Source organism: Oreochromis aureus, linkage group 6 (genome assembly GCF_013358895.1).
Source record: "Oreochromis aureus strain Israel breed Guangdong linkage group 6, ZZ_aureus, whole genome shotgun sequence".
Classification (NCBI taxonomy): Eukaryota; Metazoa; Chordata; class Actinopteri; order Cichliformes; family Cichlidae; genus Oreochromis; species Oreochromis aureus.
The window spans coordinates 12,919,070-12,932,846 of NC_052947.1; the positions used below are offsets into that span (position 1 = coordinate 12,919,070).

General features: G+C 39.6%; 1 protein-coding gene across 1 annotated transcript; it reads left to right on the forward strand.

The window, feature by feature from the left end:
• Nucleotides 1-6,950: 6,950 nt before the first annotated feature.
• LOC120440755 (perforin-1-like) lies at nt 6,951-12,874 on the forward strand. Its single transcript, XM_039613963.1, has 10 exons — nt 6,951-7,011; nt 7,906-8,192; nt 8,279-8,358; nt 8,794-8,839; nt 9,238-9,380; nt 9,489-9,627; nt 9,714-9,794; nt 10,941-11,437; nt 11,536-11,629; nt 12,504-12,874. Exons 2-10 carry the CDS (start codon nt 7,923-7,925, stop codon nt 12,714-12,716), a joined length of 1,563 nt encoding a protein of 520 aa, XP_039469897.1. The 5' UTR covers nt 6,951-7,011; nt 7,906-7,922; the 3' UTR covers nt 12,717-12,874.
• Nucleotides 12,875-13,777: the final 903 nt, after the last annotated feature.

Genomic DNA, 13,777 nt, shown 5'->3' on the forward strand with positions numbered 1-13,777 from the left:
ATGAGTGTGTTCAAATGTTTAACTGTGTGTATTATATGCAGTGTTGGGTGTAATCGTTACTAAGTAACAGCGTTACCATAATTAAATTACTTTTCCACTGAAAATAGTAGAGTAACTAATTACTGTTCATTTTAGGTATTTTAATTACAGTTACTTACAATGTACTTGCGTTACATTGTAAAATAATTAAACTCGCTGAATATCATTATTTAATTTCAATAATTTATCTTCTAAACGTAGAAGTAAACTCTGCCGCTTTAACATCGCTGTAGTGCAGGTGCACGTCATTTCGCACCAGTTTGCTGCATAGTCGTATTCCAAAGCGGAAGATGTCAGACTCGGCTGAAGCGTGTGGCTGTTTTATGAAGTGGACATATTCCCGTCTCTTCACTTTTCTGAAACAAGCAGACAAGAATATTACAGTAATATGTAAGCTATGTCCTGGGGAGAAAAAACTATCGGCTGCTGTTAATAGCACGAGTAATCTACTGAAGCGCCTGACACCAGAGCATAGACGAACACTTCTGAGTGATCCTTGTTCATCATCCATGGATAACACCGCGGCAACTCCTGCTAAGCAGGCAAAACTTGATTTTACTTCAGCAGCACAGAAAGCGTCTGAAGGTGAGCTTAAAAAATGATTGCAGGCTACATTGTGGAAGAGATACTACCGCTGCGTACTGTAGAGTCTACGTACCTTTAAAAAAAATTATTTATTATTTAAAGAGTTTAGTTTCTATTGTTTGCCCACTCAAGGTTTATAGGGATTTTTAAGAAGTATTTAGTTAAATTACTTATTTAGTAATTAAGTTACTTTTCTGACACAGTAATTAGATAAGTATTTTAAATACAATATTGACTAAGTAATTAGTAATTAATTACTTTTTTAAAGTAACTTACCCAACACTGATTATATGCAATAAATGTAATAAAAATAATAAATAATGCAATTCATTTTTTTGGATCATCCTGTCTTACTGGGATGTGACAGGGCCAGAAAGTCAACAATTGTAACTATTTATGACTTACAGACCGTATTTTCCGCACTATAAGGCGCACTTAAAATCCTTTAATTTTCCTTGTTCCTTATTCGTTATATCCGGTGCGTTTTATATATGAATTTTGGTTACTGACCTTGAACCGATTTTATGTGGTACATGGCTCTCAAAAATCTGTCAAAGAATGTTTTAGAACGACTTTGGTAAGCTTCGAAGTCGCACCGCTTGATGGATTGTCGTAGCATTACGGCTGCCGTAGTCAGGAGCCTCGCGGAGTAATCAGGATCCAAAGTCTATCAGCTTCAGGTCCCAAAGTCAAACAAACACTGCGGCATCACTGAGAGTTAAAAACTGTCTAAATTCTTTCATCTTTAATAAAATGATCAGTGTTGCTGCTTCACCAGGTGTAACAATTAGGTTTAACATCCAGGCATCCATGAAAACAGAATTTATTAAGTTTAACAGAGTTAGAAGTTAGCAGGAAGTTGGCTCACTAGTTTCCATCTAAACATGATATAGCATGTTCTGACACAGAGATTTCTGAAAAAATTAAAATGTACAGCTCTGCTATCACTTCCAACATAAATGAAGACAGAAAACTAAACAGCAGTGACTTTTGTAGGGTTACTGAAGTTGGACTAGCTGGTATATAATGATGTGCTGCGTGATCGCTAGCAACACAGCTATGTTAGTATAACATAAACAAAGTGAAGGGCAGGATGCTGTAAACGGACCAAACTTGAGTCAGGAGAACAACTGAAATAATCCATCCACAATACGAGGTTAGTCATTAATATACTGCAACAACATGGGAATAGAGCTGCTGCCAGAGAATTCAACAATAATGAATCAATGGTACGGAAGTGGAGGAAGCAAGAAGAATGAGTTGAGTAAAGTTTGACTTGTCTGACTCTTTTGTTTCGCTTAATGCGCCTTATAATCCGGTGTACCTATGGTCCGAAAAATAGGTCAGTTCCTTGATCATTAATATGCAAATTGTCAGTGGTTGATCAACAATCCACGGTTGTCCTTCTCTCCTGGAACGGCTGGAGCTTTCTGTAAGCGCCTTCCCAGCTTTGACAAATGTCCAGCTGGGATAACCACATTTACTCCGGGCCTTCTTGATGTGATATTCTTCTGCTTCCCTGGCTGCTGTGTCTGTGGGAATGGCGTTCGCTCTGTGTTGTAGCATCCTGATGACACCCAGTTTATGCTCCAGTGGATGATGAGAGTCAAACCTTAAATACTGATCCGTATGCGTAGGTTTACGGTACAATGAGTTTTGATCAGTGGTTGTTGATCAATGGTCATGAGAATTTGCATATTAATGATCAAGGAACTGACCTCCCAGCCCATTGTTCCTTTAGTGATGCTAGTTTCAGTCATTATACAAATGTACTGTTTATAAGATTGGGGAAACCTGCAGTCAGCTGAGACTGAAGAAGTCACTTGGATGAGTGACGAAACGTTTCTCCCTCTGACAACGCTACGTCCAGATGAACAGAATCAAACTTTGGGGATTTACTTACCTGGATGATTGAGAATGCATCAAGAAATTGAAAATGCATTTATTTACTACTGGAATATTTTGGGGAATTAAACAAAATAATTTCTCTACAGCTCACTGGTCGAAGCATACACCAACCAGAACAGCATCGACTGGAAGGTAGGAAACATTAATGTTGAGTGAAACATGCAAATCATATTATTATCACTGCAAACTGTTGATGTAGTCCTGTAATCATTCCTAGCTCCATGTTTAAAAGAGGGTCCCATGACTGAACATTGTAAGGACAATATATAAAAGAACAAAAAGAAGTGAAATTACCAGCAACTACAGTAGAGCCCTACAAACATCATACATACATGCTTGCACCCTTACATTTATTAAGGAAGATCAGCCGCATGCTTGCTTTAATACACAGTTCAAAATAAGAAAGAATCAACTGCAATAACATGCACTGTAATACACAGGAACAGAAGATTGTGAGAAATGTGTCTCTGTAGAGGCTATCAAATAATCAGGAAACATTGTAAAAGGATCTTTAAATTTGTTTTTGTTTTTTACAAAAATCCACATTTCTTGTCAAGTGTTTCACATGAGTCCTTAAAGTGAGATTAGTACTTCTCCCAGTTTTTCATAACAATTAACAATTCAAATGTTGTGACCATGCAGGGTTTGGATATGGACAGCTAGCTGAGCATTCTTGTAAACTTGTGATCAGCAAGTAGTTTGCTCCTTGATAAATACCTAAATAAATAACAAAGATTTATCTGTTGGATCAGGTGGCGGGGGAGGACGCTGGACAGACCCGGTGCACCTAAACGCGTAGTGAGGGTGTGCTGGGAACGTCTAGCAGAGGCCCCAGTCCGCGAGATCTTCAACGCACACCTCCGGCAGAGCTTCAACAGCATTCCGAGGGAGACTGGGGACATTGAGTCCGAATGGACCATGTTCAGCGTCTCCATTGCCGAAGCTGCTGCATTGAGCTGCGGCCGCAAGATGGTTGGTGCCTGCCGTGGTGGTAATCCCCCGAACCAAATGGTGGACACCAGAGGTGAAGGGAGCCACCAGGCTGAAGAAGGAGTCCTATCGGGCTTGGTTAGCCTGTGGGACTCCGGAGGCAGCCGACAGGTATCGACAGGCCAAGCGGAATGCGGCTCGGGCAGTGGCTGAAGCAAAAACTCGGGTGTGGGAGGAGTTCGGAGAGGCCATGGAAAAAGACTTTCGGACTGCCTCGAAGAGATTCTGGCAAACCGTCAGGCGTCTCAGGAGGGGAAAGCGGTGCTCTACCTGTACTGTGTATAGTGCTGGCGGAGCGCTCCTGACGTCGACTGAGAAAATTGTCAGGCGGTGGAAGGAATACTTCGAGGACCTCCTTAATCCCACTGACACGTCTTCCGAGGAGGAAGCAGAGTCTGGGGATGAGGGGAAAGACCCGCCAGTTTCCGGGGGCGAGGTCACTGAGGCAGTTAAACAACTCCTTGGTGGCAGAGCCCCTGGTGTTGATGAGGTCCGCCCCGAGTTCCTGAAGGCTCTGGACGTTGTACCGAAAGAACGAGATCGGGGATACAAGCGGCAGAAATGAGCTTCCTCCGAAGGGTGGCTGGCCTCTCCCTTAGAGATAGGGCGAGAAGTTCGGCCATCCGGGAGGGGCTCAGACTGGAGCCGCTGCTCCTCCACATCGAAAGGAGCCAGCTGAGGTGGTTCGGGCATCTGACAAGGATGCCTCCTGGGCGCCTCCCGGTGTTCCGGGCATGTCCCACCAGGAGGAGGCCCCGGGGCAGACCCAGGACACGCTGGAGAGATTATATCTCTCGACTGGCCTGGGAACGGCTTGGTGTTCCCCCGGATAAGCTGGAGGAGGTGGCTGGGGAGAGGGAGGTCTGGGCTTGTCTGTTTAGGCTGCTGCCCCCTCGACCCAGCCCCGGATAAAGCGGATGAAGATGGATGGATGGATGGATGTTATTTATCTTATACTAAACCTTCATATAGCCCCTCGTACACAGCATAAAACATGGGCATAGTGTCCTTGTTGGAAAAATGAAGCCAAAACACTGAACCTACATTCTATCTGAGGGCCAGTAGATGGTGATAGCAGTTGTTGCAGTGGTCCTGTAGAAGTCTGTGGGAAAATGGGTTTCTATCTTGACCTCTGTAAATACTTTTCTGTTGAGCTTATCTGCTCAGTCACTAATTTTTTGTCACATTTAATAATAATTATAAAAAGAAAGTAAGTCTACTTTATAAATCTTGGCCATACTGTACCTTAAAATAGAGGATTATCCATGGTATGAAACTACACACTCAGGCGTTTTCACTAAGAAAACTGGATATTTTCTCTTTTTCAGACCACTCTCTGTAACCCCTAGAGATTATTTTATGGGGAAACAATTTCTAAATTACACCATCTGGCATCAACATGCCATATTCAAAGTTACTTAAACTTCAGCAGGATGATGATGTCTAAGTACCTAAATGCACTCCGTTGCTACCATTAGACTGGCTTATTATACAGTTGCATTATTGAGCAGCTGAAAAGGGGGAAAATACTTTAATAACATGCATGCTTAATGATTCTCTGTGTTTACCTCGACAGGCAAGGTTCACTACTTCAAACACAACTCCAAGTCTCTCTTGAGAGTCTCTTCATGAGACTTTGTGTGTGTGTCATGTTTTTACAGTTTGAAAATGAATAGCCCGACTACTTAAAGGTTTGGATATTAATTGAAATTGTATGCCTAGGTAGTGATGGAACATGTTTTATAGTGAATAACATAACTTGGTGTATGTCCACACCAAGAGTTTACAAATAAAAAATACAAATATGCAAAAGGAAGTTGATTTATAGGTAATGTATTCATTTCACTGTTGAAAACAAGTAGTAAAAGATTTCAGGTATGTTTACACACAAAGCTGATTCAGGTAATGCCAAACACGTGAGTGACACTAGGAGCAATTAAAGTCCAAGGGCACCTGTGGGAGTATGAAAAACAACTGAAGAAAGGAGTGAAACAGGGACAACAATCAGAGCCGCAATAACAAACGTGACACATTTACCCAGAATGAAGACAGACTTTATATCTAGTGGCTGCAGAACCAACAGTGCATGTCTGCAGGTACATAAAAAACACTTTTGAAGAGTTAACCCACACACAACAACGCATAAATTGACCCTTTGGTTTGTGTTGACAATAGTGTTAAAACAAACCCTGGAGAAAAATAGGACATGCAGTGGGCTCATATCAGGCTGAATTGATAATAACCTCCGTTACCGTAAACATTTGTTAATAAATTTGGCATCCGTTAATAATCCGTTCTCTTCTGCTTATCCTCATCGGGGTCATGAGGGTTGGGGCTGGCGCATCCATAGAGGTAGAGGTGGGGCACACCCCAGCCAGATCGTCAGTCTGTTCATTATTATATTATTATTCACATTATTTATTTAATTATTAATTAAACGAATAGATTTCTCAATGAAGATAAAAAAATATACATGGCCCTTGTACTTGTTGAGATTTGAACCAAATCTGCCTGTATGGCATCTCTGTTGGTGGAATTTTGTTTATCTCTTACACATACACAGTTAAATGTATAGTTAAGAGGGCACATAATCTCAAACAGCTTCTCTGCATTGACAATGAAGTTAGTCCAAGGACACTTCCTTAATCCTGGGTCCAATAAGTCATTGTTGGTTAATTTATTACTATGCTAATCTTTGTTTTTTTGGAGCACGTGCACCCATCTTATTTTTTAAAAGCTGTGCTCCTCAGTTTCGTTTTTAACAAATCTTGTTAGTTCGTTGTCCTGCTTTTGTCTGTTGACCAGAATAAAGGAGTATCTAGTGCAGAACCGACACTGGAGAAAAATGGGAGATGCAGTGGGCTCCTATCAGGCTGAACTGATAACACGTCTGTTACCATAAACATTTGTTAATAAATTTGGCATCCGTTAATAATCTATTCACTTCTGCATATTCTTATCAGGGACACGAGGGTGGGGGCTGGAGCGGATCCGAGCTGCCATAGGGCGAACGGTGGGGAAAACCCTGGACAGTACACCAGTCCGTTTATTATTTAATTATATTATTAATTACATTTATTATTTAATCATTAATTAAATAAGTATATTTGGCAAAGGAAAAAAATATACATGGCTCTAATAATTGTTGAGATTTCTACCAAACTGCATGTGTGGCATCTCTGTTGTGGTTTGGGGGCTGACAGCCTTCTTTCTCTTACATGTACACAGTTAAGTGGGTACATAATCTCAAACAGCTTCTCTGCATTGACAATGAAGTTAGTCCAAGGACACTTCCTTAATCCTGGGTCCAATAAGTCATTGTTGGTTAATTTATTATGATGCTTATCTTTGTTGATTTGAGCACGTGTACCCATCTTATTCTTTAAAAGCTGTGCTCCTCAGTCTGTTTTTGAACAAATCTTGTTGGCTCATTGTCCTGCTTTTGTCCGATTTGCATCATTGACAGAGAACTGCAACATTTTGTAAAAGGTAGAAAACATTTTTTTAAATGCTACACAAAGTTATTGTTAATTTTATTTTAATTAGACAGAGATTTAAGATTCAAAGAAAAAAAAGAACAATACAGCAGAGAGCATGAATACGTTTAGAAGCCGACAGCTTAAAGACTCAGTCTGTTCTTGGAACCTGTGTATACTTGTATTGTATATGTGTTTTGTGATTTTATTTCTTATTGTGTCTTCTTTTAAGCCAAGATCATTTTACATGTGAAATGTATTTTTAGGTATAATCCTTAGAAGTAAACAAATTCTACCACCAGTACTGGACATATTCCAACTTCTCAGACGAGTTGGAATCAAGCAGCATGTTGTGAGGAATCACATCAGATGTGATGCCAGTGCACACAAACAAAAGTGTTTTCCTCTAAATAGCATTGTATGTGAACAAAACATTTTAATGGCAAGAGAAAAATGGCATTTTTTGAGCAGTGAGTAACTAAACAAACTATATTTTCCAGAGAGTTGATTCTGTTCATCCGATCACAGAATTTTAAGTGGGAGAAACATGTCCTCACCCATCCAACTGACTTTTTCAGACTCAGCTGACCACAGGTTTATCCAAGCTCATAATATTATGCAAATCTTATCCTTCATCAAGTATCAGATCAGGTAATAACATTCTTTAAATTCATTGCACCAGGTAATAAAGGGGGACATATCATAGACTTAAGAGTTATGCAAATCGTTAATTCACACACTGTTGTGTCCTGTACTGTTTATAAGGTTGGGGAAACCTGCAGTCAGCTGAGGCTGCATGTTTGCAAACATTTGGAGATCTTTACTTTACTGAGAATCACCTGCTGTTGAAATGATGATCACTTATGTCTTTATCTCTCTCTCTCTCTCTGTTTGTCCAAAATATCAGTCTTTTTCACTGCAGCTATGCTGTCTTATTCAACCCCACCTCCTCTCTACCTGAGCCTCCTTCTCTTTCTGTCCTGCAACTCCCCTGTTCTTTCCTGTCAGACTGGAAACTACGTCCAGTGCAAGGCTGCTCCTTTTATACCAGGTCACAACCTGGTGGGGGAGGGATTTGACGTGGTCACTCTGCGACGAAAGGGAGCCTATATGATTGATGTGAATACCTACTTCACCCCAAGTGAAACATGTACTCTCTGCTCCAACCCGCTTCAAGGCAACGTGCTGCAAAAAGTAACTAAAGATGCAACAACAAAGAGCCATTTGAACAGTAGCACACACTTTATGTGTACATGTTCATGATCTGTCTTCATTTTCAGCTGCCGGTCTCTGCAGTGGACTGGCGTGCATTCAGCCAATGCAGTGCTGACATTTACAGCAGTGCCCACAGCTCTGTTAGGTATAGTCTTATACATTTTTATCATTGCTTAAAATTAATGCATGCTTTCCAAAGACAAATGTGCACAGTTAAATTGTGTTGTTTATACTCAGGCTGAACTGAGAACGCATCTGTTACCATGAAAAACAGCTGTGACAACTGAGCATCTTTTGGCTCAGCCGTTGACTCGCTATCTAAAGATTTCCATCTAATTAAAGCTCATTCAGTCTTTGGCAATGATGAAATGAAAAGTAATAGTAAGCATTTTGATTGCTAAACACCTTCTCTGGCCTAAATTCTCTTCATCATAATATTCACAGCTGAAAGTCTAGTTACAATAACAGGTGTTCATCTGTAAATACTAACTTTGGCAAACTGTTTAAAATCATTAAAATTAACTTTGAAATCAATCTGTAAAATTTTACAGTGATTGTTCACTTTGAATTGTATTCACAGCTCTCTGGTTGACACTTACACCTCCCAGGACAGTACTGACTGGAAGGTAGGGCACATTTTACTATACTAATGACATATTTTACATGCATCTTGGTGCAGTAATCACGCCTTCACAAGACTGCCACCTTGTGACCAAAAATGAAATGTACCTTTTGCCATCAAATTGAGAACCAATGTTCTGAAAAGAAATCAACGAAGTACACATTTACTCTCATACACTTCAACATCCCAAGACAATATTTATTTGACCCAAGTGGGAAAATTACACAATAAATTTATATTATGTTCAAACATGAGGCCATGTTTGAACATAAATTAGGATCTGGACAAATATATCACAAAATGTCTCAGTACTGGCGAGCTAAAATGTGGAAAAAATCAATCACTTCTGTAAAGTCCCGTATTTGACCACACATTAATCATTTGTCTCATTTATTATAACAGGTTGGCATAAATTTAGAGAAGTTTGTGGCTGCTAGCCTGGATGTGGGAGGAACGCAATCCGCTGCCTATAACTTTGCTTCAGAAAGGACAAAAGAGGACCGCCACACCTTCAGCACAGACAGGGTCACCTGCAACCATTACAGGTAGGCTGTGAATAACTCAGAATACTCACATAAATTCAGGTTATTCTGTAATCGTGGTTTGAAAAGCTTCTGTTGAGATCATTTACTAATCTGTCTCTTTGTGTCCAGTTACCGAGTATCAGACAGACCGCCTCTCAGCCCTGAGTTCAGCTCGGCTGTAGCTAAGCTACCAAGATGCTACAACAGCTTCACCAGAGCTCAATACAGTCAGCTCATACACACCTATGGCACGCACTACATCCGCCAGGTTAAAACACACACACTGTGAATTACCTTATTTAAAAATAATTAAAACAAAATTATTTATAACAACAACTTTGCACCACATTACAGGTTCACCTTGGTGGTCGACTGAGGCGAGTCACAGCTGCACGAACCTGTCTGTCCTCACTGAACGGACTCACCTCAAATCAGGTTCATACATAAAGTTCCTTATTTATATAATGCAAAATCACAACAACAGTTGCCTCAAGGCACCAGCTATTTTTTGTGCAGAACTAACTAAACAGTGTATTAATGTAACAATGAAAATAATACGTACATGAGAATACAAACTTTGCTTTAGTCAAATTTTAATTTTTATATAAATATTCTCAGCTTGAACCTGTTAAGCAGAACATGAGCAGACAAAAAGAATAAAAAAAATTAAAAACATAGCTCTATTTTCTGTTTTCTACATTGTAGAGGGTGACTTTGCCTCTAAACAGGAAAATGAGCACAGTCAGATTCAGCGGGTGCGGGAACCCTAAAATAGGTTGTCATGGCTCAGCATAGGGAAAAGAATCACAATTTTCATTGTGGGATCCAGCAGATTTTTTTAGTGTACAGGCTGTGATCAGTTGACCTGCGGCTCTGAGATTTATTACTCTTTGTGAATGTACACAACTGAATTCAAAATGTCAGTGGATATTTCATGAGTTGTCTTGGCTGATTGAGGCCTGGAGTTGGACAGCCCTACTTTAAATCCATCACAGTACAGCAAACTAACCTGTTTATCCTGCACTAAACTGCAGAGTGTTTTCATGCAGTATTTAAATAATACCATTAATCTACCTCAGTTTGTTTGCAGCATGCTTCACAATATGAAAAAACATATTTTCACATGTACAGACCCAATATCAGATTTACAAACATGACAACTTGTAAGGACGCGTAACTTTAAAGTCCAGTTTATCAAGCATCACTTAGCAGTCCTTACCTTTAAATCTAACTTTTCTTCTTCCTCTCCTGTCCTGTCTTTTTATCTTTCTCCATCTCTGAGTGTTGTGCCAAAAAACAAACAAATCAAAAGTAAAATAAAAACCACCGGCCCACTTTAACTCCTGACTCTGGCACACGGTTTTGCCTCTTTCATCTCTTTTTTTGGAACATGGTGATTAATACAGGACTGAATTTCATGTGTTACAGTTCAGGCTCAAGTCTGTTTAATGTTTGAAAGCTTGCATTGATGTAAAATAATAACTCTCCTGAAATATATCAAACAATATATCTATTTTGAAAATGTACAGAGTAGAAAATACAGATATTTGTTGACATTTTCTTTCCCTTCTTGTCCTGCAGGTCCACTCCTGTTTGTCGCTGGGTTTCTCTGTCGGCTTGGGAAAGAGCCAACTATCTGGTAACAGAGACTCTTGCAACAAGGTCCTACAAAACCAGGGTCTCTCTGTTACATACAGCTCTGGACTCTACCAACACTACACAGAGGTGGTAGGAGGCAATGGTTGGTTGGGAGAGTTTGCACTCACGCGTAATGACTCCCTTGGTTTTCTAACTTGGCTGAAGACACTGAAGGATCACCCAGATGTTGTTTCCTACTCCCTTCGGCCAATCTACGAGCTGATGACAAATGATGCGCAAAAGACAGGGATGAAAGCTGCCATTGAGCAGTACTTAGAGGACAATGCTGTGAAAAAATCACCCAGTGAGCCAAACTGTGGTTCAAACGTTCCTAATCTGGCTTCCAACTGCTGTCCTCTGCAAGCCTGGAGGGGGACGCTAAGGGTTACCATTGTGCGAGCCTGGGACCTGAAAGGAGATCCAACTGGCCAGACCGAGGGGTGAATAGACTGTGGTCAGGGATTACAATTTGGAGGTGGTACATCAAGCAGACTTAATAATTCTTCTGTTGCTCTTCTTTCTTTGCTTCTACACACAGCTATGCAAAAATGTGGTTTGGCACCATCTATCGGCAGACTAATTGGATTCGGTCAAACAATCCCTGGTGGAACGCTTATTATGATCTGGGCAAGGTCAGTAAACCCTCATTATAGATAATCATAAGTCTTTTGACCTCACAGTCAGCAGAGTTTATGTACTTTTCAAACTTAAAACTTATCAAGAGTTCAGATTGTTGTGGTTTGTCCCAATCAAAGTCATAAATGCCAAAGAAGGGACGATACTTTTGTAGCTAAACTGACAGCAAAAGGATTACCTTACATTAATCCAAATAACCAAACTCTACTACCAAACTTATCTTTTCAAGTTGTAGTTGCTGTAAAACCTGTAAAACTGCTGTAACAACAAATTTTGTGATACAGTGTAAACAATGACTTGGCAAGCAATAAAAGTAATATCAGCTATGTAGTGGTTTTGGACACATTTGCTACAGTTTTTACTGTAATACTAAAATGCTGAAGGCAACTGAGCACAACACTTCTGCAATACCCACTCATTTTGTTAAAAGGCTCCATGTGGAGCCTGCCTTAAATGTCTTCTGCTGCAATAAGTTCAAGTATCAAGTATTCCACTATTCACAGAGCCATTCTTCAGCTAACCTTAACTATATAGGTACTTGTTAGATGGTTTTACAGCCAAACAAAAATAATTCGGGGGATGGGCCTATAATAGTTATCATAAACTGATTAAATCTGTCAAACATCTTAGGAGAAAAGAAAGTGATGTGCGACTGCCCCCCAGGAATTCACCAGTGTGTCTCTAACACAGATTCATTTTAAATCATTTTAAATTTTCCAATCTGAATTTTAAAAAATGTAAAATATGATTTTAACAAATATTTTATGAATTTGTCCAAATGTCCTTATTACTGTTTATAATTCACAAACCTAAAATAAAAATTGGAAGGATAAAAATTAAAAATCTTGTTTGATTAATTTTCTTATGAAGGTGGACACACACTCTGGTTTGAAGGTTGAAGTTTGGGACAAGGACGTAACGTATGATGACTTTCTGGGATCATGTGTCAAGTATCTTCAGCAGGGGACACACACATTTACCTGCCCAGCTAAAAGAGGAGGTTTTGAGGTCCGGTACACTCTGACATGTGACCCTCATCTGACTGGAGACCGGTGTAACAGTTACAAACCATCTGCAAAATAACAAATGTATTTTGAGTTAATTAATGTAAAAATTCATGTGACTCATCAGTTTATGGATTTATTTTGCTACCACTAAGAGATAACTGTATTCAGTTTTTAGCCTTTATATAAGCTACAGTTCAGGGCTGTATTCATATATTAATATTTTTAAGTGATAGAAAAATCGTACTTTTTGGTTTTCAGTAGTTTTAATGATAAATAATTACACACACACTGAATCAGCTGCTGTGTATTTCTACTAATATGTGAGTCTAATTTCAGTTGTGTAAAAATGATCAAATCCTTGTTGTGTCACTTTACTTCTGATTCAAATAAAGCCTGTCAAAAACATGTTCTTTGGGTCCTTAAAGGGGACACCTCTATTATAAGAGGTACCTCTAGATATATAATTGTTATTATCTGCCAGTATTAAACAAGTAAAAATATTCAGTCTCAGATAAGCTGTGGATATCCCACATCTACTGTGGCCAGTACAATCTTGTTTCCATACATGCGTAAAAGAGTTCACCACTCTGTCAAAAACTGGCTGAGTACAGAGTTCAACTATTTAGGATTAATGGTGTTTAAAAGAGCTGAAGGCAAAAGACAAAGAAAAGAAAGCCGAGGACAGGAGTGGATTCTGGAGCAGACTGCTGAGAAAAAACTGAACCAGCAGCATCTTCTTCCTTCCCCGTCTCTCCACCTTTCTTTCACCCCATCCTTCTTCTCCTCTCTCTCTCTCTCATCTTCTCTACCCTCACCTCTCACCTTTAACCCACCTTCTCTTTCACCGTCCCTCTCCTCCTAAAAATCCCCCCAAACTTTACTTTGGACGTTTGTTTTTTTTTAAAAACTTTATTCTGAATACATGTACTTAAATACACAAATAAAACTGCCATAACTTGATGAGACCTCATGTTGCCTGCTTCTTTTCTTGTGTGTCTGTGGATGTAAAACAGTAACACACTTTCTGCTCTGTCTGTCTTTAATTGCAAATAAATGCAATATATCTTCATTTAAAAATGCAGTGCAAAAAACTTCTGCTCTAAATCTTTTTTTAGCAGAAAGCTTTTTTTTGCCCCT

Excerpts from the sequence above, each read along its gene's own strand:
- LOC120440755 (XM_039613963.1), top strand. The coding sequence starts at position 7,923 with ATGCTGTCTTATTCAACCCCACCTCCTCTCTACCTGAGCCTCCTTCTC. Across the intron at positions 8,193-8,278 it reads AAGGCAACGTGCTGCAAAAA|CTGCCGGTCTCTGCAGTGGA; the intron begins GTAACTAAAGAT and ends CTTCATTTTCAG. Across the intron at positions 11,438-11,535 it reads CCAACTGGCCAGACCGAGGG|CTATGCAAAAATGTGGTTTG; the intron begins GTGAATAGACTG and ends TTCTACACACAG.